The sequence below is a fragment of the Microtus pennsylvanicus genome, chromosome 4 (genome assembly GCF_037038515.1).
Source record: "Microtus pennsylvanicus isolate mMicPen1 chromosome 4, mMicPen1.hap1, whole genome shotgun sequence".
Classification (NCBI taxonomy): domain Eukaryota; kingdom Metazoa; phylum Chordata; class Mammalia; order Rodentia; family Cricetidae; genus Microtus; species Microtus pennsylvanicus.
The window spans coordinates 132,319,689-132,346,963 of NC_134582.1; the positions used below are offsets into that span (position 1 = coordinate 132,319,689).

The 27,275-nt window shown below is 41.3% G+C and overlaps 1 protein-coding gene across 1 annotated transcript in view; it reads left to right on the forward strand.

Moving 5' to 3' along the window:
* Mrc1 (mannose receptor C-type 1) overlaps nucleotides 1-16,144 on the forward strand; it is an 89,742-nt gene extending 73,598 nt beyond the window's left edge. The window contains exons 23-30 of the mRNA XM_075970534.1: nucleotides 325-427; nucleotides 4,413-4,645; nucleotides 7,747-7,912; nucleotides 8,745-8,894; nucleotides 11,807-11,920; nucleotides 12,453-12,617; nucleotides 13,769-13,810; nucleotides 15,160-16,144. Coding sequence (XP_075826649.1) covers nucleotides 325-427; nucleotides 4,413-4,645; nucleotides 7,747-7,912; nucleotides 8,745-8,894; nucleotides 11,807-11,920; nucleotides 12,453-12,617; nucleotides 13,769-13,810; nucleotides 15,160-15,416 — 1,230 coding nt within the window. The 3' untranslated portion in view covers nucleotides 15,417-16,144. The remainder of the gene's footprint in view (nucleotides 1-324; nucleotides 428-4,412; nucleotides 4,646-7,746; nucleotides 7,913-8,744; nucleotides 8,895-11,806; nucleotides 11,921-12,452; nucleotides 12,618-13,768; nucleotides 13,811-15,159) is intronic.
* Nucleotides 16,145-27,275: the final 11,131 nt, after the last annotated feature.

The following is a 27,275-nucleotide window of genomic DNA, read 5'->3' on the forward strand; positions in this document are numbered from 1 at the left end:
CCACGGTAGATACATTCATTCTCTTGTTGAGTCGGTGGAGTTTTTTTCTTGGCAGAAATTATTTATCCTGATTGTGTAAATGAGGGCTGAAAACTTCCTGAGGTTGAAAGTAGCAGAGCACAGTAGGAGAGTGACAGAGAAGAAAAGTTCAGGTGTGAGGGGTCTACCTGGGGTAGGACAGCAGCCCGGAAAGCCATGCTTGAGTACTCTGCACAGAAGGATTACCTGAAAACCTGTAACCGAGGAATAATGAAGGCGTGTTTCCCTGTTAAGGAACTGACTTAAATCGTGTTGTTTTCTCTTTCCTTATCCACAAACGTACAGGCTGACTGCGTTGTTGTGATTGGTGGCAAATCTCGAGAGGCAGGGTCGTGGATGGATGACACCTGTGACAGCAAGCAGGGCTATATTTGCCAGACGCCACCCGGTAAGTCCTGCCGAGCCCCACCTGACCGATTCTCACCAGCAAGGGCTGGATGTTCACATGTGTTCTCAAAAGGAGGGCTATTTCCTTGTCTATTAGTAGTTTATTGGGTTTTTTTTCCACACAAGCCCATGACAGACAAAAGAAGTGGGTCTCCCTCTCCCCAAACAGGCGGTATTTTGTTTACTTTATTTACAAATCTACTCCCTTATCATTTTAGAAAGTTCTGTGCAAATTAAACTTACATAAAAAGAAATCATTAGAAATTTGGAATGTATGCCAGTCAGTTTTTTTTTCTTTTTGTGACTCTGAGCAAATGCCCGGTGGAATCAACATGAAGCAGGAAGGTTGTTTTGGCTCTGTGCTTCAGAGGTTCCTGCTTGGTCTCCACATTCCTTCAGGCCTGTGGCAATGCAGAACGCAGTGTGGAGCATGCTACGGACAAACCTGTCCAGGTTGTGGAGGCTGGAAAACAAAAGATAAAGAGAGGAAGGGCTAAGACCCCTTTGAGGGCACTATCCCAGTGACAGCTGTCTGCCCTTAAGATCCATCTCCAACGCTCCTCTTCTCAGTGGTGCCTGGAGCTTTTGGAAAGCACACAATGGAGCTGGAGAGATGTCAGGGCAGCGGTACAGGATCCAGGTTCTGGTCCCAGCACCCACAAAGTGGCTCACAACCATTTGTAACTCCAGTTCCAGGGAACCCAACACTTTCCGGCTTCTATGAACACTGCACATGGTATATAGACATGCATGCATAAAAACACCCGCGTACAGAAAATAAAATTTAAAATAAACATTGCCTAAGATCTAACCATATAGAAACAATCTCCCAAAATTTTTGTAGCATTTCTTCCTCCCCCTACTGCACAGATATTATTAAGAATAAGAGAACTGGACAGAAAAATCAAATCCTGATTGTGTGGAGATTCTGTGAAATGGTCCTTTTTTTTTTTTAAAGCTTTACTTCAAGCTTCATTTAGTGCTTTTAATGGTCCAAAAATTTCTGATGGAATGGCGCCCAGATCTCCTTAGGCTAGGAGTTTTAATGTTCCATACAAGATGTGACAGTTTTAGGAGTCTGTTGGGGTTCCTTGGTCAAATGGCCCTGAACCAACACAAGATGGCAGCAGCAGAGGAGAGGGAGGTGGTTAAAGAGAAAACAAAGTTGGGCTATGTGGAACAGGTTAGAGAATTGGCCCAGCATAGCACGAATTCTAATTTCTCTTAATAATAAAAATCCGGAATCATATATAGGGGTTAATGCTGAAAAATTAGAGAAGCAGAGCAGCCAGCCACTCGTTCTTACTTCTACTGAATCCTCAAACCAAAAAGAGATCCTGTCCCTATGAATCCTCAGACTAAATTTTCAGAGCTCCTATCTCCTCCCACCGTATATCCCTCTCTCCACCCAGCCATATCACTCCTGTCTCCACATCTGTAGTGCTGGGATTAAAGGTGTGAGCTCTGTTTCTCTTTTAGACTGGTTTACTTTTGTGTAGCCATGGGTTTCCTTGAACTCACAAAGAACTGTCTACGTTTGTCTCCTGAGTGCTGGGATTAAAGGTGTGCACCACCACTGCCTGGCCTCTATGGTTAACTAGTGTGGCTAGCTCCGCACTCTGATCTTCAGGCAAGCTTAATTTGTTACAACACAAAGTATCACCACAGCCCAGACAGAACCCGTAGGCAAGGGTAGTTAGAAGTGAAGGCCACTGATTACTTTTCTATAAAGACCCAAGTATCTGAAGTGTGATGACCACACAATATCTACTAAGATCCTTCCACCCTCTCGTGGTGAGGGACAACGTTAGTTCATACGTCAGCAAATGAAAGTGGCTGCTTTCCAATAAAATTTTATAGGCATAAATGTGATTTTTATACACTGTCAAGAAATATCCGTCATTTGTCCCTCCCTACCCCTGTCAGTGAAATGTAGCTTATGTGTTATAAAACCAGAGAAAAGATCAGATTTAGCTCTTAGTCTGCTGGGCTCTGCCCCAGAGTATCATCTGAGGCTGCTAGGAACAGCCTCTGTTTTCTGTGTCGTAAGTGGCTTAATGTTCACATAGAAAATAGCAATTAGGGTTCCCTGCCCTGTGGGAAGTCCAAGGACCACCCACCTCCATCCAGGTCTAGTAAGGTGAGCATCCAAACTGCCTAGGCTCCCACAAAGCCAGTATGTGCAGTAGGATCAGACTTGATTGGGGGAGGGGGGAAATGGGAGATGGTGGCGGGGAAGAGACAGAAATCTTTAATAAATAAATAAATTAAAAAAATAAAATGATCTAAGTGGGCCAGCAAGGCTCACTTCCAAAACCCAAGTTTTGTAGATATATAAAGGGTTAAGTATTTTAGGAGAAAAATTAATCTCTGTTTGAAAGTAAACTTGAGTTTTAAAAGCGAAAAAAAAGAAAAAAGAAAAAGAAAATAGATAGCAATTAGAAGCCCAGGCAGGAACACTGCAGAAGTGAGCATAGCATTTGAAAAAACCTTGTCTTAGAGGGTCTCTATGCCTCAGTATTAGTTTACATAAGGCAGTGCCAGTTCCTACAGGGGTATTGCAGGAAAATTATATAGACATAAAGGTGAAATCATGGAAGGGCTGGAGGGGTCAGAAGATATTCTCTTAAAAACAAGGCATTTTTATTTTATGTGTATATTGCTCATGTGCATGTGTGTGTACCAAGTGCAGGCAGTGCTGAGAAGAACAGAGAAGGCGTCAGGTACCCGGCGACCAGAGTTACAAACCCAGGTCCTCTGCAAGGGCCACACATGCTCCTGACCATTGACTGGGTCATCTCTCCAGCCCCAGAAGATGCTCTTGATCATGACATTCGACTCCGAGAGGAAAGCAGGGATTAATGATGAGAGGGAAATATGTATTTCTGAATTTGTAGCATCAAATTTTTATCGGGGCACTAAGGCACAGTGGACTTGCAGGTCTTTTTACTGAGACACTTGTTCATATGTGCACATATTCTTTAAACAAATTTTAACTTAATTTATGTGTATGGTAATCTACTTATTTGCATGTCTGTACATCATGTGCATGCCTGGTGCTCGTGGAAGTCAGAAGAGGGCATCTGATTCCTTCCCTGGAACTGATGTTCTTGATGGCTGTGGTCTACTGTGTAGGTGCTGGGAATTGACCCTGGATCCTCTGCAAGAATAACAAGTGTTCTTAACTGCTGAGCTTTTCCTCTAGGCCCATATATATTAAATAGTTTCTAAAGTGTATGAAATATATATGCAGGCATAAACATACTGTGTATGTATATGTACACTACATATGTACTTTAATCATACATACTAATTAAAGAATACAACTTTGTGGGCTGGGCAGATAGCTCGGTCAGTAAATTTTTTTTTTCAAGAGAGGGTTTCTCTGTTTATGTCTGGCTGTTCTGGAACTTACACTGTAGACCATGTTGGCCTCGAACTCACAGAGATCCACCAGCCTCTGACTCCCTAAGTGTGGGGATTAAAGGTTTACACCAGCACCACAGCCTGGCTTAGTATTGTGTTTTCCTTGCAAACATAAGGACCTGAGTTCTACCTTCAGAACCAAAATTACAAATAGGTGAAGTGCCACTCACTTGTCACCCCAGCAGTGGGGAAGAAGAGACAGGTGACTCACTGGGGCTCACACTATTTGGGGGATTCCAGGTCAGTGAGAGGCCATTTCTCATAATCAAGGTGTTGGTTCCTAGGGGAAAAACTGGGTTTGACTTCTGGCTCTGCATACACATCACATGTATACGTACGTGTGCTCCTGTACACAGATGAATGTACCCAAAAATGCATCTATGTACCCAGACACAGAGATATTAGCTTTCTGTTGTAAAAAGTCTCTCGAAAGTACTTACAAGCCCTGCGAGACTGAATGTGTTGACTTCTATGATAGATGGGCTTGGGAGTCATATATGCTGAAGGTGCTCAATCACTGCTCGTTGATAATGCTAATGGAAACAATCTCTCTGTTCTAGACCCTTCCTTGCCCATTTCTCCAACCACAGCTCCAACAGATGGCTTTGTGAACTATGGCAAAAGCAGCTATTCCCTCATGAAACTGAAGTTACCGTGGCACGAAGCAGAGCAGTATTGCCAGAATCACGCTTCCCTGCTGGCTAGCATTCTAGACCCCTACAGTAACGCATTTGCATGGATGAAAATGCATCCATTTAATGTCCCCATATGGATTGCCCTGAACAGCAACTTGGTAAGATACTAGAAACATTAACAGCTTGGCACATTTAATAAATTATGGTCCAATATGTTTCTTTCTGTTTCTTCAGCTGAACATTTTCATGGGCGCCACTGCTCTCACTGGTCTAGTGACCTAGTGATATGTGTCAGAAGCCAAGCTGCGAAGTCTCTGGTATTCACTATAGTTGTCTTTGAATGTATCCAGAATTTTATTATACATCTAAACAACTTTATGCATTTGTTTATTTCTTTTCAGTGTCATGGTTACATAACTGGGCCATGAGAATTAAGAAAGTAGGTCAGGAGCATAGGAAACGGAGGGTGGGGGATGGGATGTTTTACTTTTTGTTGCAAAACATTCTAGAATTGTTACGGCCGCCAGACTTATGGAGCGTCCATCTACGTGTGAGAAGTGTTTCACTGCCGTCCCATCCTTTAATTCCGCAGCAGACAGATCAGGGATGGTGGAGAACCGGGAGAGAGGGAGGGATGGGGCTCTGGACTGAGCGAGGCAACAGAGTAGCCAAGAGGCTCTGGAGACAGATCTTCCTGACGCCTTATACCCCACCTGTCATTCCTAGCAATCACCAAGTTGCTAGCAAACCAGCAAACAGTGTTGCCGGAGGTCCTGGGGCAGAGGAGTGGCTCAGGTGGGCTTCTTAGAGTAACTCAGTCCTTCTTTTCTGCAGGGCTGGGGTCCAACCTGGGCCCTCACGAGAGCTCCACCCTTATCCCAAGATACTCACCAGTTTTAGCCATACCCCAGAGTGGCAGGAGCTGAGGAAGGCTGCCAGAAAGAATGCAAAGAAAAGAGAGCTGTAAAAACTGGACAGTGGGCTGGGGTCAGGTTTTACAGAGCTTTCCTTTGAGAAATGGCAATGTAAACTTATCATGCAATAGGTACTTCCTGAATAGGGTGGAGAGTTTTTAAAATAATTAAGCCCATATGGCTGTGGTGACTGAGCTTAGACAAGATACTTTCATATCTCATTTGACTATTTTTTAAATAATTAATGTACCTGATAAATTATTCATTTCTTCTCATAGATGTGGTCACACTTCCCTAATGAGTTTCAAATAGGCCATCAAATACTTTTAGAAAGATTAAGTGCTTTGCCGTAATACTGATATTTATAATTGCAAGAGTAATTTTGTTTTTATGACACCTACAGAGTCAGTGATGCTCAAGAATTATTTGAGTAACTGGGAGAATGCTGTACAATTTTACCTTGCTATGATGTGTGCTTCTAATGTTTGCTGTTGGGTCTCTAGTAGTTGTCTTGGTAAAATAAATGATGGAATTTAAATGAGGAAAGTGTTTCAACCTTGAAAACATCTTTATTCTTAGTTAATGTTTTATATCGCTGTTCTCAGGCCATTTTCAGACTGGGCACTGCTATTGACAAGTGGTACTTTTTATGTTGCCAATTAGCTTGGATGATATCATATATTTGTCTAAATTTAATAAGAAAGTAAATGAAATGTGCAGATGGAATAAAACAACCAGCTTTTTTTTCCTTTTTTATTTCTTTATTGAAAAAAAAATTCCCGCCTCCCATTTCCCCCCCCCCCCCTCCTCCCACTCCTCTCCCCCTCCCTCTCCAGTCCAACGAGCAGTCAGGGTTCCCTGCCCTGTGGAAAGTCCAAAGTCCTCCTCCCTCCATCCTGGTCTAGGAAGGTGAACATCCAAACTGCCTAGGCTCCCACAAAGCCAGAACCTGAAGTAGGATCAAAACCCAGTGCCATTGTCCTTGGCTTCTCATCAGCCCTCATTGTCCGCCATATTCAGAGAGTCCGGTTTTATCCCATGCTTTTTCAGTCACAGTCCAGCTGGCTTTGGTGAGCTCCCAATAGATCAGCCCCACTGTCTCCGTGTGTGGGTGCACCCCTTGTGGTCCTGACTTCTTTGCTCATGTTCTCCCTCCTTCTGCTCCTCATTGGGACATTGGGAGCTCAGTCCGGTGCTCCAGTGTGGGTCTCTGACTCTATCTCTATCCATCGCCAGATGTAGGTTCTATGGTGATATGCAAGATATTCGTCAGTATTGCTATAGGATAGGGTCATTTCAGGTTCCCTATCCTCAGCTGCCCCAGGAACTAACTGGGGACATCTCCCTGGGCACCTGGGAGCCCCTCTAGGTCCAAAAAGAATAGCATGATCCGTATAGTTGAAGGGCAACCCACGTGGTATCAAGACACCTAGCTCCTCTAAAGTCTACAGTGACAGATGGCCTTAGCTGTCACTGTCTTTGGCGTCAGCAGCAGAACAGCCAGAAGATTATGACGACAAAGAAGTGCTTCTTTCAGGGATTCATTGAAATTAATGCTTATTACAATTTCAGTAAGATGGCCAAGTTGTGGTTATAAGGACACAACTTCTCTTTGGCCATGAAAAACTGAAAACAAAGACAGTTTCACGGAATAAGGCACTTATTTTTCAGTCATTGTCTTCTTTCCTTAACAACTGTCATCTGCGTCGTCATCTTCTTCTTTCTTCTTCTTCATCATCTCCTTTCTCCATTCTTTCTTTCTCCCTTCCTTCCTTCCTTCCTTCCTTCCTTCCTTCCTTCCTTCCTTCCTTCCTTCCTTCCTTCCTTCCTTATTAGTAGTCATAATTTTTTCCTCAAATATTTGTCAGACAGTATAATTGGGTCATGTTTGTCCTCTCCCCTACTCCAGGGATGGCCCAGGGGTCATCTCCACCTCTGTACCCACCCACGTTTATATTCTCATGCTCTCTCTTTCTCTTCTCTCTAACATATCTCAAACTCTCTTTCCCCTCCTTCTCTTCCTCTCCAAAAAAAAAAGAGAAGGAGAAAAATGAAAAAATAAATGAAAATCAAACAACAACAAAAACCTAGTAAGACAAAAAGTGCCAAAATAGTTTTCAGGGTGGAGACCTAAGGATCTTATGAAATAGTTACTTTTAAGAAAGGATTTTTTTTTAAATATAAATTTGAGTTGGTAGAAATGGCATAATTTTCTTAAATTTTACAATGTTCAAGGTCCTATGCCATATGACAGGCTTAAGTATCATACATATTCCTTGCTTGTTTTCTTCACGCTGTCTATGAGAAGTGAGGCCGAAGGCTCACGGTGGTTTTCATTTCTGCAGACCAACGATGAGTACACTTGGACGGATAAGTGGAGAGTAAGGTACACGAACTGGGGTGCTGGTGAGCCCAAGCTGAAGTCTGCCTGTGTCTACATGGATGTGGACGGCTACTGGAAGACATCGTACTGCAATGAAAGCTTTTATTTTCTCTGCAAAAAATCAGATGGTAATTGGATATTCAAAAGGGGTTGGGGACCTTAAGTTTTCTGGTATAAACTATTACACGTCACTGCTCACTTTTATAACCAGTAATGTGTCTTGGGTAGCAGAGAATAAAATTATTTCTAGGGTTAATTTGCTCATGACAGGGCTTCCGAATGTTTGTTACTGAGTCTGTCCTCTGAATCGACAGTGACGGAGTTTCTGAGAAAGTGGGCTTCCTCTTGGCGTCCACAGCACATTTGCTTCAACAGAGTTGCCTCAGAATGTGTATGGATTGGGCAGAGTCAGCAATGCTATGGACCCATTCCTAGAAGTCTAGTTACAGCAGCTTTCCCATAGGAGCTGGCGTTAGCTAAGAAGAAATCACAGGAGTTGGAATTTCAGAAAAGGAGAAGAGGCTTGAAAAAGCTATCTACTTCATTAATTATTTGGAGTAATTTGTCAGACCTGCAACTTTTTTTTAAATGTTTGTTGACATAGAGTCTTGCTATGTAAAGCTCTCTCCACATTGCCTTCAGAGTACTGAAATTAAAAGCATATGTTACCACTCCCAACTTAAGTCTGCAACACTTTTGCAGAAATCTAAATATTGATAATTGTAAATTCGGACGAATATGATTCATGGCTACTGTTTTCTATTGAAATACATTTAAAATGATAAAGTAAACAAAACCCCAAGAAAAACAGCATCTCTAAATGACAAACATTAGTAAATCATATGAAATGGTAGACAATATAATTTCTCTTAGTTGTAAAAATATTCCACATGCTGCAGGAACCCCAGCTTTGATTTATGGTTTATTTTGATGATGATTTAAATGCCTTTTTATTAACAGAAATCCCTGCTACTGAGCCTCCACAACTGCCTGGTAAGTGCCCACAGTCCTTGCAGACTCCGTGGATTCCTTTCCATGGCCATTGCTACTATATCGAGTCTTCGTTTACAAGGAACTGGGGCCAGGCTTCCCTGGAATGTCTGCGAATGGGTGAGTGCCACGTTTCCTGAAAGAAAATTCCATAACAACCCATTTTTAGCTCAATGATGTCAATAATACTATAAACTAAAGCATACTTGGGCCGGGTGGTGGTGGCACACACCTTTAATCCCAGCACTCGGGAGGCAGAGGCAGGGGGATCTCTGGGAGTTCGAGGCCAGACTGGTCTAAAAGAGCTAGTTCCAGAACAGGCACCAAAGCTACAGAGAAACCTTGTTTCGAAAAACAAAACAAAAAAAAAGAAAAAAGAAAAAGAAAAAAAGCATACTTGATATAAGTGCCTTTGTATTATTTCGTGGTGCTGGGAATCAAACACGGGTTTAAGAAAGGGCTCTGTAGCTCTGCCCCGGGGCTGGATTCCCAGCCACATGTGAATTTTTTTAAAAAAAACAATTGTTTATTAACAGTATGGTTAATATCATTTCCTGCAAATGTAATTTCTAACTTCTCCACCTCAAAATTTTGAAAAGTTAGTTTTAAAACTCCACTTACTAAAATCTCCTTCTGCCCCAATGTTCTAAGCTCTTAACTCTGTCCCTCAGCCAAACTCCACCCTTTCTCCTCACTCGGAGATTCAGATTTTACAGCTGACCAGGAACCAGCTTCTTAATAGAATGGTTTTCCTGACTGGCTATTGTATTTGTAAAGAAAAACAAAACAAAACTCAATCTTAAAAATGGCAAAGGTAGCTTTGTTGTTGTTGTGAGACAGGGTCTCCCACGTCCCAATGTAGTCAAGGATGACTTTGAACTCCTGACCTTCCTGCCTCCACCTCCCCAGTGGTGGGATAGTGGGCATACTGGTCGTATCGCACCATGCCCAAGTTAAAAAGAGCTATTTCATTGTGACAGAGTCTTACTAGGCAGCCCAGCCTGGACTTGAACTCATGGTCCTCCCACCTCTGTTTCTTGAACTATCCTAAGAACCACCATACCTGGCACAAGATGGTTCCTCAGAAAAATAGTTAAAAGCTCTTTAATTAGATATCACTGGCTGTTTCACTGTTGCTGTTTGGCTACATTTTTCGCTGTGAGTCCTCTGCTCAGCAATGGGCGCAAGGACTGTAGTCTCATTCCCTCCGTGTCCGTTTGGTACCCATGCTTGACTTTGCTTTTTAAATCTGGAGTGAGAGGGACACTGCTTTATTTAGTTTTCATTTGTATGTTTCGAGGTTCTTTTGTCAGATGGACAGTGACGATTATATTTTCCTTGTGACCTGAAACCTTACCATTACAGAATGCCGTCATTGTCTTTAATAATAATTTTTGTCTAAGAATCACCCCTTGTGTCTGATATTAGTGCACCTTCTCTGACCTTTTTAAAAGTGATTGTCTATATAGAATATCTTATATTGTTTGCATGTCTTCTACTGTGATTTTACTTTCAATTGATTTATGTCTTTTTTTTTACACAGCACGTGGTTTGATCTTTTTGAGACATTATGTAGATATTCTGTAAATCTCTTTTTACGTTTGTGTTTAAGTCATTTACACTTAGTGTAAATACTGAAAGGAGCTTTTATGCCTGTTATTTTTCCTCCCCCGACTCCATATTATTTATGTCTTAGTTTCACCATTTCTCCAGTATGGTCTTCTTATGTATTAAGAACATATTTTTGATGTTTAACTGTCCATTTCTTTCATCATATGCGTGGTCCCCAGTTTGCAATGGTCCATTCTACATAGGATTTTTGAACTATGCATGAGCTTATTGGGTCACAGCCCCATTTTAAGTTGAGGAACCTTTATTTCCTGTTTAGTTATGTTGTTAGTGGTTGCTATGAGGATTACAATGAACTTTGTGATTTAGTGCCAAATTTATTCTGATACTCCGCTGTGGCTCCTGAGCTGCTGTTCCTCACTTGACCATGGGTATTTGGACTTTCAAAGGTTCCAGAGAGAGGGCAGCAAGATTAGGACAATTCAAAGTCCATAGTGCCTCCTGTTATTATGAGCATCATGCACATGCGTGCATATGTACACACACACACACACACACACACACACACACATACACAACAACAACAACAACCTCAAGCCTATGGTTAAGACAGTGTTCCCCTCTCTTTTGCAGAGGAAAGGGTTTTCTGAGGTGGTAACTCTGCCATTTATGATCAGGGCATCAGAAATCTGCCTTTGCCTTTTCAAATTAAAGTCAAAATTCTTTCATGTTGCTTAAGTGTTTCTTTTTTAATTTTACAATGAATATGCAGAAACTTTATTTTCAGTTTTAGGTGTTGTGTTATCTAGCAGATAAAGGGAGTAATTCTCCTTCATCAAAACATGTCTGAGAAGTTTGAAATGCCTAGTAACTGTGAAATATATTCAGCGGAAGATTAAAAATCATGCAATTAACAATCCCTAAGGGAATAACTCAGAATACAGTGTGCAGAATAGAACAGCATGGTTATATATTCCCTCTCTAGGTTCAGAATGCCTGAGCCATTCCAGGATCCTGTGCTCAATTAATGCTGGGACCCCAGGCAATGAATTAATTATGTGTATGCTTTATTGTTTTTATCTGTAAAATGGGTTAACGAAAGTACCTACTATGCAGTCTTATAAAGACTGAATAGAAGGATGATTATGAGGTCCAAAGCAAACTATCTGTCATGATTGCTTAAATATCCTAGTTATTACTATGCTGTAGGATTTTACTATTAAAGCTAACTTTGGTGATTGATGGTGAGTTGTTTATTATATGTGGACTGACTGGTGTTCAACTCTCCTCTCCCATTTTGAATGATTCTGTGTGCCACACTGAGTTAACACTCCTATAGTGTACTGTGTCCTGAGCACAGCTCAGCCTGGCATTGTTGTCCTTAACATCAGGACTGTTCACAGCAATATTTCCAGCTAGTCTCCTCATCCTCCTCAACCTCCTCCTCATCTCATGCTTTCCAGGTGCCTCCCTGGCTTCTATCGAAACTGCTGCCGAATCCAGTTTTCTGTCATATCGTGTTGAGCCTCTTAAAAGTAAAGCCAATTTTTGGATAGGCATGTTCCGAAATGTTGAAGGTAACTCTTGCTTAGTCATTATTTAATAGCTAGTGTTATAAAGGGTTGCATATGAGACAGTGTTTTGGATCCAGAGATCCTTGCCTTAAATAATGATTAATCTATGGTTATTCTGAAAAGTTAAAATCATACTTTATTTGCAATAACTCAAAGTTTAAATGGCTCGCAAATTGTCCAGCCCTGAAAGTTGTTAATTAAAAAACTCTCCTGTAATAAGTTAAAGAATTTTAGAGAAAATTTCCCTTTCTTTTTGCCACAATAAAAAATTTAGAGAAAGATAAGTATATAATTTTTTTCCGTGAAGTGGAAATCAATTTTCAACTAAAACAATTTAAAAAATATAGTCTTGTTTTTCTTCCCTGTAATAATTCCTTGTTAGTGACTTGCCTGGAAGAAATCAAGGTATAGAAACCATTGGTTCTACTGTAAAATAATAATAGGCTTAAACATTTTGTGCTGAAGAGAGATGTAAGAAGGTTTGTTTTTAACTTGTGTTTTTGTTTTTTTTTTTTCTTTTTTTGTTGATGACCAGGGAAGTGGCTTTGGTTGAACAATAATCCCGTCTCCTTTGTCAACTGGAATACGGGCGACCCATCTGGTGAACGGAATGATTGCGTAATATTATCTTCATCTTCTGGGTTTTGGAATAATATCCACTGTACTTCCTATAAAGGATTTATTTGTAAAATGCCAAAAAGTAAGTTAAATTTGTAGAATGATAATATATTCCCAGACTACCATTTCTTTTCAACTGTAAAATGTTGGCATAGGACTAGGGTAGTTGCAACCCCTTTGTTAGCCTTTATTACCAGTATTGGTGAGAATCCATTCTGTCATGAGGATCAGTCTCCACCTGTAGCTTTGAGTAACAGGTACAAGCTCTGCTGGTTTATTGGTACTTTTGTGATGTCTTGCTAAGTTGCAAGCAGTCTGGACAGCCCATCTCCACAGTGCTTCCCCTCTAGGGGAAGGGGGAAAGCTGTCACTAGCCCACAGCATAAGAAGTCAGAGGATTAAGCCATGTAAAACCAACTCAGTCTCCTTTTGTGATTGAATGGTAGAACACAAAAGGAAAAACAACTGTTAAATCTCTATGTGCTGCTGATGAGATGCTAGTGATAGTTTTATGCCTTTCCATCTTATGCCACTTTTTCTCAAGAGAAAATTATTAATTGGACTCTGAAATAAATATATTATGAGGACTGGGATATAGATCCGTGGTAGATCACTTGCTTGGCTTAGGTAAGACCCAGACTTTGATTCCTATGGCTAATCAAGCAAGCAAGTAAGCCAACAATCAGATAAAGTAGTTCCGTTTTTTCAATAGGTCTTATTGTTTTGGAACTGCATCGATATTTTAGTTCATAACTCTGCTTTAAGATTATCTATCCTTTAGCATAAAATGGTTGACAATCCTGGACCAATGCTGTTGTCTTGTTTTACTTTTCATTCAAATGTCTTTTAACAGTTTAGATTTCAAAACCCTTCGCCTAAAATACTTTAGTTGCCAGTGGATTTTGTAGCATGTTTAGATATTTTAATCCTCAAATAAAACGTGAAGGATCATATTTTAAAATCTTCTAGTGTATTCAAACTTATCACATAGGTATAGGACGCTAAAGTTGCATAGAGACATAGAGAAAGATGGGTAGACCAGTGGATAGGTAGACATGTCTCTAGCTAGTAGGTAGCTGAAGGTACAGATGCACACCATCCATGCATTCTCCTGTGTTATGTCAAATCATCACATCATACCACAGTTAATGACGAGGGATGCCAGGCATCTCTGACATGAATGTACTTTATCCATGTCATGTAGTAATTTATTTGTTTTTCTCCTTTTAACAGTTCTTGATTCTGTAACTACACAGTCATCCAACACAACAAAAGGTAAGATCATTATAAAATCTCAAGGTGACCATCAATCATTTTATTTGATTTTTTTAGTTATAAACTGATTGGCCCATTAGCTCAGGTTTCTTATTAACTCTTATAACTTATATTAGCCCATTATTCTTATTTATCTTAACCTCATGGCTCAGTACCTTATTGGGTGAGGCAGTCACATCTTGCTTCTTTTGTTCCTGGGTCACGATTCTCATTAGTCCTTTTTAAAAAGCCATAACATCTCTGTTTCTCCCCCTTCCCTTTTGGTGGAATGGCTTATGCTCACTGTCATTGGGCACCTTTCATGTTTAAGAAAAGCAGATTTGGAGTCAGATTGATATTTTTATCTTAAAAAGTTCTTGAAGATGTTGCTGTATTACAAAAAGTTGCCTTGTGAGAGCCAATGGAAGACATTTCCTTCAAGGTCTTTCTAGGTCTTTGTAGACAACATGAGTTAGGTAACTAATCCTATTTTACCTCTTTTAGTGGTTGATAAAGAAAAATTTAAAGTGAGATTTATGACTTGCCTGTAAATACCTTATTAATTTCATGGGTGACATTTGTTTATTAATTGTATTTAGGAGTTCAGATTTCCATTATTATTTTACCCTAACTTTAAAGTTGTGTTTGTAATTTCTACAACCACCACCACCACCACGTTTCTTACTTTCTGAAAGTATGTTTGTAAGCGCCTTAAATTATTATTTTATTTTAAAATATTTTTATTTTTTGTAATGTGTGTTTGTATGTATTGGCATGTTTTGTCTGTGTGAGAGGCTGCCATACATGTGTGATTACATGGAGGAGCTAGAGAAACTATTATATCTCCTTCCTGGAGCTAGAGTTGTGAGCTGTTAGGGCTGGGTGCTGGGAAACAATCTCTGGTTTTCTGGAAGAGCATTAAGTGCCTCTAATCCCTGAGCCTCCCCTCCAGGCATCCTTCAGTTATTTTGACAAAAGGTATATGTGTAAATTTCAACTGATGAACTACTTCAGTATTATAGATAAAGGTGAAATATTTTAACACCTAAATAAAGATGAAATAGCCCAAGAACTAAGTCACCATCTGAACCTGTCAAAGTTTCCTCCATGTCACACTGACTCCTGCTTTTACATCTTGTGGCAAATATTGTCTGAAAGAATATTCACATATCAGAGCTTCCCAGGAAGATCAGCTGTAACGTTTTCCATAGTGCCAAGCCTTTGTCCCCCTCAATGACTTGATTTGTCTATAGCTGACTAAAGGAAGATGGATCTTCCACCCAAGGGGTCTTCCAGAGCCAGCTGTACAGCTTCTCGTAGCATCAAATCTCTGACCCCTCTGTTTGTATGCTAATGGTTTATTTGTATAGCTGACCAAAGGAAGATGGATCCTCCTCCAGCCAAGGGGTCTTCCAGAGCAGCTGGAGTGGTCATCGTGGTGCTCCTGATTCTGATGGGTGCCGGCGTTGCTGCATATTTCCTCTATAAGAAGAGGCGCGTGCTGCACATACCGCAGGAGGCCACCTTTGAGAACACTCTCTACTTTGACGGTCATCAGAGTCCAGGAACAAGCGACACGAAAGATCTCATGGGCAACATCGAACAGAACGAGCACGCAGTCATCTAGTATCGTAGTGCAACTGTCTTATATTTTAATTTCATGCAGTTTTAACGAAAGTTTTCAGTTTGTTACTTCAGTGTGATTGTTTCTTTTAAAACTAGTACTGGGTTGCAGCAGTATGTCTTTTTTTCTTCGCCTCACGGAAACAACAATTGCTCATTTTCTAGTCTGGCAAGATATTTTTTTTTTTAAGAGTGGTAACCATGTTGACTACCACTTTTGAAAATTCCTAGGTGAATACACAGCACTGCAATCTCAACACAGCTACGTTGGTGGTAGGTCTCTCATGTCAACTCTGCAGATTTCAAGAGCTCTAGAAATAACCACCTAAGCCACTTGGGGTATTTTAAGGAGCTCCTAGAAATAAGTTATGTTCCTAATTGTAACTCAACTATTAGAAGACCATGTTAAAATAAACAAGTGCACATATAACCCCAGATGGAATAAGAGTGTGTACTCAGTTTCTTTTTTAGCAGTTGTGATTCATGCCAGTTATTGAGAACTGTGTTTATCCACCTGTCAAATAATAAAGCTACTGAGACTCTTGTTTGTCCCAGACAAGGTGTGACGGGCTGAATGTTGCACATGCATTCTGTGTCCTGTTGTATGTATATCAGGAAGGTCACTATGTGAAAAAGTGTAAATTTGCATAGGGTGTACTTAGATAATAAATATCATTATTATCTAATTAATGTGATGAATTAATGTGAAATAAACATTAAAGATGACATCTACTTTAACTAGATTTTTGTGATCTTGTTAAGTATAAATAAGTAACAATTTAGTTACTTTACATTTTACTATTAAAATAAATGAATTATTTTTAGAGAAATGCCAACTTAAACTTTTTCCTTCTTGAATGCTGTAGAAGGCACATTCTTCTATAACAGTTGCATGATCATCTAAGATCCTCCATCTTAACAGTGATGCAATTCAGGATCCAGCAAAGACACCACTGTTGGGAATGAGAAATCCAAATGACCCTCTTCCAGTCTTGTAATTTCTTCTTATTTAAAAATACTGCTTTAGATAAAGTTTTATGTCAATTGTGAAATATTTTGTAAGTTTTGAATTTCCTACAGTTACCCCACAGCCTCTTCTTATGTTTGGTTATTTGCTTTAAGACAGAGTTTATGTAGTCCCAGGCTTTTAAAACTTTTAAAGATTTATTTGTATTTATATGTATATATGTGTGACTTGGTGACTTTCTCTGTGTGTTTGTGTGCTACAAGGAGAGCGGGACCCCTTGTTTGTCCCCGCTGCCCCACTAGTTTACTCCTGAAATAATCACACAGAAACTGTATTCATTTAAACACTGCCTGGCCCATTAGTTCTAACTTCTTATTGGCTAATTCTCACATCTTGATTTAACCCATTTCTAGTAATCTGTATACAACCACGAAGTCATGGCTTACCGGGAAAGATTTAGCATGTCTGACCTGGCATCTCCATGGCGGCTCTCTGCTTCTGCTTTCTTCCTCCCAGAATCCAGTTCTGTCTCCCTGCCCCCACCTAAGCTCTGCCCTATCACCAGGCCCAAAGCAGTTTCTTTATTAACCAATGAAAGCAACACAAATACAGAAGGACCTGCTACACCATTTGGGTGTGTGTGCCCATTTACCCGTGTGCCACAGGCACATATATGGGGGTCAAAGGACATTTATGGGAGTTGGTTCTCTCCTTGGATCATGTGGATTATAGGCTGTCAAGTGCCTTACCTTCTGAGACATCTTTCTGGGATGACCTCAAATTCTCAGTCCTTGTGACATTGCATCTCCAGTACTGATTACAGTAGTGTGCTAGCACAACCAGCCTTATGCTTTTACTTGACTAAGGGGTCATTCATGGTCAACAGTTTTTCAGCCAAGGTTTGCCTCTTTGTCCTGCATTACTGAGGTGGAGATTATGTAAAATGCATTCTTTCCTTTCCCTTCTTTGTTTCTGTGGCCTTTTTTTTTTTTTTTGAAGCACAGTCCTGCTATGCAGTCTGGGCTGGCTTTAAACTCACTATGTAGCCTAGGCTGAACTCAGATTGCTGGAGTCCTCTAGCTTCAATCTCCTTAGTTTATGAAGTATTTTTTGTACCATCACGACATACTAGAATTTTTTGGGTTTGTGTGCATGTGTCCTTGTGGGTTTTTTGTTTGAGGACAGAGTAATTATGTTTTCAAGAAAGCCCATAATTTTAGAAAGGTTAAAAAGCAAGTGACTGAGTAGGGGTGTGATAGAGTTGGAGTTGCCAGGATCCAAGCTAACACATGGGACAGGGAGAAGGAACAGGAATTGAGATGTGGGGAATCATGAGAGATGCTGTTGGGCTCAATCAGCTTCCTTCTGCACATCAAAGAATATAAAGCAAGCTGCTTTTCATTTTGTTGGTGAAAATGAAACCTTTTCAAATCGAGCATGTTTCAACAGAAATAATGGCCATGGTGTCAAAGCAGTGGCTGGGAAATGATGTGAAGGAGAAGATTCCTTTCTCTGTGTGGATGTGTTCCTGTTCCACACATCCTCCTTGAGATACATGAAAAGAATAGCAAGTATGAAATGGGAAATACACAAGTGAGCATGGCTTACAGTTTTTTATGCACATCAATTCATTGTAATTTAGGGTTATATTTTTATAGAAAATACTTTGTACTACAAACAATGTTCATCACAGACCTATAAATACTGTCGTTTCAAGGAACAACTTTGTTTGACAGGGTTGCTGAATATTGTATTTCACACTCTCACATTCTCCCCTGGAGCATACAGCCAAATAGAGATCTCCTGTGTATGCAGGTGCCCATCCAAGACTCCACTAGTTTATCAGAGGTGCATTCAAAAGGGGGTCTTGGGCAGAAAAGGGCCATCTCTGTGTGGATCTTCCTCATTCTCTTATGGTTTGGGCTGTTATCATGGGTTTGGTGTATGCACATGTTTTTAACTGGAAGTTTAATCCTGAGATTAGCTGTTTCAAAGCTGTTAAACTCCTCACTGGTCTTAGACTAGCTTCTGGCTTCAACACTGTTCAGTAGCCAGAAGATTCTTAAGCACTCTTTCGCCCAGTCAAACAAAAACAAAATAAAAAACAAACAAAAAAAAAACATGAAGAGAGTGCAACTTGAATTCTAAAATTGTAGGTGATTGATGGAGTCTGGGTTGCTCCTGTATCTTTCAGCATCCACTAAAGCTTCTACTTATGCACTGATCCATTCCATTGTCAAATAGATCAGCTTGGCATGGTGCGTCCTATGTAGATTCAAACATACGTAAAAAGTAGTGCCTGGTCCCAGAAAGTGGAGTTGCGGACCCACAATCAGTACTTCATGACAATGTGGTGGGCGTATCAATGGGTCAGCACTTTACTACAATGTGGTGGGCGTGTCTATGGGTCAACACTTTACAATAATGTGGTGGGCGTGTTGACAGGTCATGCTACAGGTATTGACTGAGCAGAGAGGCACGTCGATCTGATGTCTGCAGGGGCATATCCAAGGTTTAATATTGTACTTGGGGAGGCAGTCTTCTAAAGAAAGAATACAAGACATAGATACAAAAGTGAAAATGATAAAATATAAAGAGATCATGAGAAGTTACCAAATCCTTGAGAGCAGACAGTGATACCAAACATCACATGTTGTATACGTTCGTATATTACTGTTAGAAATTAATCTCCTGGTATATCTCCTGTTTACTGTTTTGCTCTAAGAAAATATCTACAGTCACTCAGACATCAGAAATGAAGTTTCTCTTAGTTGTGATAACTGGAAGGAAGAGATTTCTGCCTGGAGCACAGCTTTGACCAAGCAAACTCCAGTTCTCCCCTGGTCCTCCTTTCCTGATGACTTGACTTATGCACCTAGGCATGCTTAGCCATTCTGGTATGACCAAACAAGACAGTCTCTGTCTCACTTTCGTTGCTAATATTTCCTATTCTCTTCCCCCTGTCTTTCTTTTTAGAGACATGGATTTACTAGGCTGTTGATGAACCTGTATCCTCTTGTCTCTGCCTCCCAAGTGCTGAGATAATAGGAGTTTGCCACCACTGCAAGCTCCCTCTAGGTTTTGTATCCATGGTTGGATCTTGAATTATAATACCTCTTCTATATTCACAACCATGTAATTTTATTCCAATCTCAATTCACCTTGATTCCCTCAAGTGCTCAAGGTCATCCCTTAAGTATTCATTAAAAGAGAAAGATGTGAGGGCAGCTGAAATGAAGACTCTAAGGCAAGATAATGTGGGGTGTGGTGGCACATGCTTGTTATCCCAGAGCTTGAGAGGTTAAGGCTCACTAATCTCTTGTGCATTGAAATGTTTCTGGGCTACACAGTGAACATTAGGACATTCAGGCTGCAAAGATAGATGCTGTCTCAAAAAATAAACAAAAATACTTTTTGATGAAAAATTAAAACTACTATAGTTAAAATATCTTGTAAAATCTTTATTTTAAAAACATGACTATAGTAACCAGGCATGGTGATGCCCTCCAGGCTGAGGCAGGGAGACTGAGTCTAAGACAAGCCGTGGCTGTAGAACAAGACTCCCCTTCATACCACCACCACTGTTGTAATCTGAAAAAAACAAACAAACAACAACGCCATGAAGAGAAGTCACAAGGCTTATGTAGGGGCTTTATTGGAAGAGGAGAGAGAAGGGGGCAGGGACAAGAGTGGTGGAAGAGAAAGAGAGAGAAAGGAAGAGAGGGAGAGAAATAGAGGGAGAGAAAGGAGGTAGGCAAACCCATCTTTTAAAAAAAGAAGCATAGCAAATGTGCACAGGAGGTGCTCTTAGTGGCTGCAGCGGAGGACATATCCTGTCAGTACAGATGCCTAAATACTAACAATCACAACCACCAACAATAACAACAACAAAATCCCACAACTATGTGAAGTCGCTGCTAGGGTCCTGGAAGAATGAGACCCATAAAGCCAGTGGGTCTAAAATATAAGAGGCAGTAGCCTTTCTCTGAATGCCAGGAACAATGTCTGGGAAAAGACATTAGAATATACCCTTGTAAAGGGTCTTAGAATGGAGAGCTTCTTGGGGAAGGCGAATGGTAGAGGTGGAGCTTGAGAGAGCGGACTGGGTGATCAAGGGGCCTTGAGCAGAAAGGGAGGGATGCAGAGGGAGAGCTGGGCTGGGACTCTGCTGTAGACTCTGCTGGACTTCCCATTCTCCTCCTGCATTCAGAACCCTCATGTGTGTGAGTCAGGCTCTGCTCACGTGACCTACCAGAGGGACCGAATAAAAAAAGCTTCCTGCATGACCTGGCCTAATTTTAAGAACCATGTCTGCTTTATAAACATCTGAATCCTGGGCTATGATCTAGTACAGCCACAGGTAATCAGGATCAATGGTCTCCACAGTCCTTGTGACAGACTGTGATGTGCCACGGACTGGCTCAGGGGAGTCACTCAGACCGCGGGAGAAGCAGGGTCTTGTACGCAGGAAGGCACAAGTTCGGCGAATGACAGACAGACACAACACACAAGGGAGTGCTTCGAATCTGCTGTACTTTTACTAAATCTATGTTTTCATTAATAGTAATCAAACAAAGAACAAGTCAGAAGGCCATGTGTCAACAGTTGGCACAGTATGAAAGCTTCTTTTAGTCACATTACCAGGGACAGGTGTTAGACATAAAACATCCTTAGAAAAGAAAATCTTGTCCTTGAGAACGTAAACCTCAAACAAGTGGTTTCATCTTATGAATAGAAAGTTTCTGTCTCATTATCGCTATCATGGCCCTTCCTCTTCCTAACCCTTTATTTCATCTAGTGACCAAATATACCTAATCAGCTCTCTGCACCTGCTGAAATATACTTTTTAGTAGCTTCTTATGCAGCAGATACTTTGGGAGTTGGGGTCTAGCAAGCCTATCCATAAAGTTCAGAGTATAATACTTTTTGTCCATCAACATTAACCCATCTATTCCCTTGCTCATCATACACCCTGTGTATGACGAAGGTTCTGCTGTAGTCTTATATATTTCCATACTGTGCTTCCTTATCCCAGAGCTGTTCCTGAAGAGAATAATCCTTGTCTTGTATATATAAAGACTAACATTATTATGAAAAAAATTGTGCAAAGCTCATATCCCACATAGCCAGCTAATCGAGAAACCTGTCTATGCCTCAGCGGTGGCTAATACCAGGCTGTCTGCCATTGACCTCCAGGAAGCCTAGTCCCATGGGACACGTAGCTCCCATCCGGCATAATGACATATGTCATGTCACACAGACGACACTGGAGTTGGTGTGGCAGTGATGTGCACAGACACACAATGGTCAGAAATCATCATATTATTGCCTGTTTTGGAGCAAGCTAGAGTCGGCAGCTTCTTTCCTTGCAATCCTTTGTATGACTAAGAGAATAAAAGGCCCATGTTAGTTAGTATTTCTCAGCTGAGATATCAGGGAGAGCCTGTCTCACCAAACACAAGTCTTAGGTTGTGATTGTAATCACCAAGCCCTCACCTCCAATCTCTTAGATTGGAATCTGGGAGTGGGACTCAAGAGAACCAAAGAAACTCTTGGTTAAGGTGTGTGTGTGTGTGTGTGTGTGTGTGTGTGTGAATTTTGCCTGAAAAGTATAAAGAAACTGTCTTTTAAAGTGTGTGCGTGTGTGTGTGTGTGTGTGTGTGTATGTCTCAGTTTTTCCTGGAAAATGTAAAGACCCAATCTTGATTCCTAGATCCTCAGAATCTATGTAAAAAGTCAGCATGATGGTTCACACTTGTAATCCCAAGGCTCAGTGGTCAGTCAGTTCAGCCTAATCTGTGATCTCCATGTCAGTGAGAGATGATTATTTCAAGGAGGTGGATGACATTCCTGAGGATGACATCTCAGATTGTCCTCTGGCCTCTGTGTATATGTGCTCATAAAAGCAACAAGCAGAAGTAAAGTTCCAGTCAGTTCTACCAGGTAGTGTGTGGCTTGATTGACACTCTGTGGTTTGACTGGAACCCTACTAAAGCAGTACTGAAACCTGGTAGTTAATGGGATAGTGTGGACAGGCAGGCTGTTCTGTGGGAACCCTGCTTTGGAGTTGTGTTGGAGTTCCTTAGGAAGGAGTCCTCACACAGATTCAGATCTTCTGTCCTTGTGCCTTCTACCACACGAGGATCAAACTGTCCTCCTTTGAAGCGTCATGTAGGGGGCTCTAGCAGGATGCCAGTCCATTGAAAGTGGACTTCTTCTGGAGAGCTGTGGGAAAGTAGTTCTGTTCTTTTAAGTTACCTACTTCTATTACGGCAGCGCAAAGGGCCTCAGATACAAAGAGATGATATTTAAAAAGTACTAGCTGATAGTGTGAATTCTTCCTCAACATTCCCGATTAGTCTGGATTCCGGAGAAGTGAATGCAGTGATTTCTCTCACAGTTACAAGATGAACAGGGGGCAAGTTCCCCAGAGTAGCATGACCGCTCAGAAAATAACCAATTTTTGTTGAAGATGGGCTTTGACCAAAAAAATCATTGTATTATTGCCTTTTTTCTGTTTCTGGTCTTTTGTTGGGAATACATATCATGTCCAAATATCACATAAGAAAATGGCCTTAAAGTATTGTTTTTGATTAAGTCTCAATAAATATTATCATAGAAATGTATCAGGAGGAGATGGTTTCAGTGGGAAATTTTACCCAAACCACACCACCAAGTACCAGGAATGCACGTTTTGGTATTAGAAGTTCTTTGGCTTTTTCTGTAAGTAGCATTGTTTCATTTGGAAGGGCCCCCCTGACAGTCAGTTCCTTTAAGAGAAGGAGACAGCGACATTAGAACGCTCCTTTGCTTGGCTGGAGACACTGAGTACTTCTGCTTTGGTTTGGTAACAACTGTTGATCTTGAGCTAGTCCTGAGTGCTAAGTGGAAACCCTCAGTCGGACAGCTGTCTTGTTTGGGGTCTAGTACCCTGGGGATGTTAAAGAACCCTTTGTAACTACCAGGCTTTTTCTTGCTGGTTTTCGGATTTTATTTATTTAAAATAATGTGCATTTATTTACCTTCTGTAAGGGCAAGAACTCCCAGACTCCTCTGCCCACGGTGCATGGTTTTGGTGGTAGTGGTGGGGACCTCCACCCAGCTGTACACTGGTGTCCTTGGAGCCTGTTTAAAGGTCCCCTTCCTGTGAGCCCATGCTTGGAATTTTGATGAAGTACCTTGATCAGAGCCCTGAAACCTGTATTCTAGTCAGCTTCTACGGAGAGCCTAAGGAAGGCCTGCCTTAGTCTGCCAATTTGACAAATACTGTGTTTACAGCCATATCAGGTCAAAATAGTATTTCCCTAAATTGTTAGAAGTCTCTCATAACCCAAGGGCACATCCCAAGAGCATCTCCACTTTTCCTCTGTCAGGAATTATAGGTGCCAAATTCAGCTCCAGAGCTTGGTGTAGATAAATGGTCCTTAGTCCTGGTACCAGAGGGGCATTATTGGGAAATGAGGGAACTTTTGGAAGATAAGACCTTGTGAAAACTCCTTGGAACTTAAAGATGTATTCTTGAAAGCAACTGTGGTGTCCCCCCCTCCCCCCCCCCCCAGCTCTGCCCACCAGTCGCTACCCCTTCATCTTTGTTCTCTGGCTCTTAATGGACTGGCTTTTCTCTGTCATCTGCTGCTTCCACATACCTTACCTTAACACAGGCTACTGATGATTTAAATAATAATGCTCCCTTTAGGCTCATCTATTTGAATGCTTAGTCACCAGGGAGTGGAGCTGTTTGAAAGGATTAAAAGGATTAAGAGGTGTGGCCCTTTTGAAAGAAGTGTGTCACTGGGCAGAGGTGGGGGGGCTTTGTAGTTACAAAAGTCAATGCTAGATTCCAATTCTCTCTCTCTTTGTATGGATCAGGATATAGAACTATGTCCACCTGTGTATTGCCATGGAGACAATGGACTATTTTCTGGAACTATGAGCAAGCTCGTGATTAAATGCTTTGGTCATGGTGTCTCTTCACAGCGATAGAACAGTGCCCTGGTCTACTTAGCCATAGGCTGGGAGCTTTAACACCGTGATCAAAAGTATCTTTCCTTCTTTTTCCATCTTTGTTTCCCTCCATTTTTCTCTGTCTCTTTCTCCTCCTCGTCTCTCATTTTGAGCCATGGTCTTGTTGTACAAGCCAAACTAGCCCAGAATTAGTATGTGACTTATTCTGTCCTTAAATTTTCTTGGTCCTCATGTCTTGGCACCTGAGTATTGGGGTTACAGACACACATGAAAAAGAGCTCTTTATAAATGAAGACTCCAGTATTGTGTTATAGTGATGGAAAGCTGGTAACATGACACGTTTCCCCTGAGCTTCTTCCCTTTCCTGGTGTTATACTGTTTCCAGGTCCCTATCATCAGAACCACTAATGAGTACGTGCAAGCAAATACGTCCCATTTGTCTAATCCTGGAGTATGAACTCCAAGAGAGGAATGGCCAGGGTTTCTGTAGTTCTGGGGCAGAACTTACATTTCTGTAAATAGAATCACGTTGTTGCCTTATTGATGAGGAGAGTGAAGTGTGTCTTCATAGTGATGCTGACCTCAGGAGAATTTCAGAATTCTTGGGTCAGAGTGCTGCTCATCTCCTAAAAGGAAGGAAGCAGGAACTTCTGTGCTGAGAGCACAGAATGAGCAAATCTTGCTAATACAGCTTTATTCTCTATTTGAAAAAAAAAAAGGCAGAAGTAGAAACCGCAGCAGCTTCTTAGAATTGGCTACACACAGTTTGAAGGGATATTATCCCCTCAAATGTGTGGAGATTAAGGTCCCCTTTGTTATACTATGGTAATGATTTGGTGGTCATCTAGTGTGGAATAGTAGCATGTGGCCTTGTGGGATTCTATACATTGCTTCTTTGTCATATACTACCATCGGGATTGATTCCAAAGTCAGAGGTCCTAGCTCTGGTACTGGTGGGGCAAGGGAGGACTTAAGTGTCCAGTGGAGAAAAGTTGATGTTTTGTAGGAATCCACTTCTTTGAATAAAATCATTTATTTGACTGGTAAGGTTTTACTCTTTGGGCAATGCACCTTACTCTGTGCTTCTTGTGTTACTGAGTTAGATTTCCTTTTATTACTTTTATATATAAGTTTGTATGTGGGAGGGGTGAGCACATGCATGTGTGGAGGCCGAATGATGAGGTCTATCATAGGTATTGCTTCTTAAGTTTGTCTAGGTTTTTGTTTGTTTGTTTGTTTTGAGACAGGGTTTCTCACTGGAATTCACCAAGTAGGCTGGGCTGTTTAATCAACAAGCTCCTTGTCTCTGCCTCCCCAAACCTGGAATTACAAGTGTGTGCTACCTTTTTAAAATGTAGGTTCTGGGGATGGAACTTAGGTCCTGGTACTTGCCTGGGAAAGACTTTATTCCCTGAGCCATTTCCTCAGCCTGACTCTAACTAGGAATGGGTCTTTGAATAAATGCTTCTTTTAGAACAGGGGCATCCATGGTGAATGCACTCTGTAACCTCTGCGGACAGCCCTCTGTCCGGGGACACATAGCAACCTAGCTGAAGGTGTCAGCAATGAGTCTCAGGCACCTGTGACCTCTGTATCACAGGTAGGACTCCGCCTTTGACTTTTGCAGGGGTACACCTCCTCCGGGCAAAACCTACAGTACATGAAGAAAGCAGACTCAGTTGGGACCTTAGCCTGAGCAGCTGACTTGGATCTACTGCCAAGTAGCAAGGAATCTGGCACACGCTCTAAGCACCTCAGCCAGCTTGAGCCGCTGGAGCCCAAGCTCCCCTCTGCACCCCCTCACCATGTGGACAGCTTCCCTGTTTGTTTTGTTCTTTTCTTCTTTTATTTAAAAGTCAGATTTCATCCTTGAAGGGCAACAAAACTGTGGGTGCTGCACATCTACAAGAGTGGGGAGAATAAGCTGACCAAGTAGAGGCTGTATCAGGTCACCTTTCCTGAAGTTGATCCTTGGACTGTCCAAGCCACTGTGTTCTTTTGGACTGTCTTCAACCAAGTATGTCGTGCAGTGCCAAGCCTCAGGATACCAAAGAACTGCTTACAAAACACTTGCTCCTTCACGAGAAGCAGAACGCTTTAGCCAAGAGAAGATCCCTGCCAAGAAATCTCACATAGGCTAAGATAAAAGCTAAAAGCCCCAGCACATGAGAGCGAGTTCTCGGTAGAGCAAGGCACAGTAGGTCCTGCTAAGCCTCCCAAGTGCTAAGATTACTGGCACATGTCACCACACCCCGCTGAGATGGGAAGAATCAATAGTGGAGTTTGCTTGCCTTTCAGTGTGACTGGGTGTCTCCCTGTCCACTGCGGAACTAGAAAGAACCAAGGGAGGAGGAAAATGAGTCCACCCTTTTGCTTCTGGTCACCCTGTTTGATCTGGGAGCTTCAGACTTGACTGTGTTTGGACTATAAGTCACGTCACTGGCTGTGGGTCTTAGAATTTAGACTGAATTCTGCCACCTGCTCCTCTGGGTCTTCAGTTTGCAGAAAAGTCTTGGAATTCTCAGCCTTCACAAATTTTATAATCGTACTAGGATACATATCTGATATAGACAGATATAAACACATCTCTCTATACACGTATCTACATGCATACAAATAAGAAGATACATTTATACTTGGAGATCTGTCTATTAATGAACCAGAATATCCTATGATCTACTTTGTGGGTCCAATACGACTCCTGAGGACTTCTTGACAGCTGTGACTGAATGCCAATTGGTGCCCAGTGACAGCCATTTTGTTCGAGGGCATCCCTAACCTGTGTGGTTCACTTGAACTCACATAGATGGTTCCATGTTATTATAAAGTCCAAAGTCAATTTAACTTTTTTTTTTGCTCTAAGTTTTTTTGTACTCAATAATGGGTTAAGGATTCCCAAAGAGCAGTGAATAGCCTTCTCCTTAATTTTTT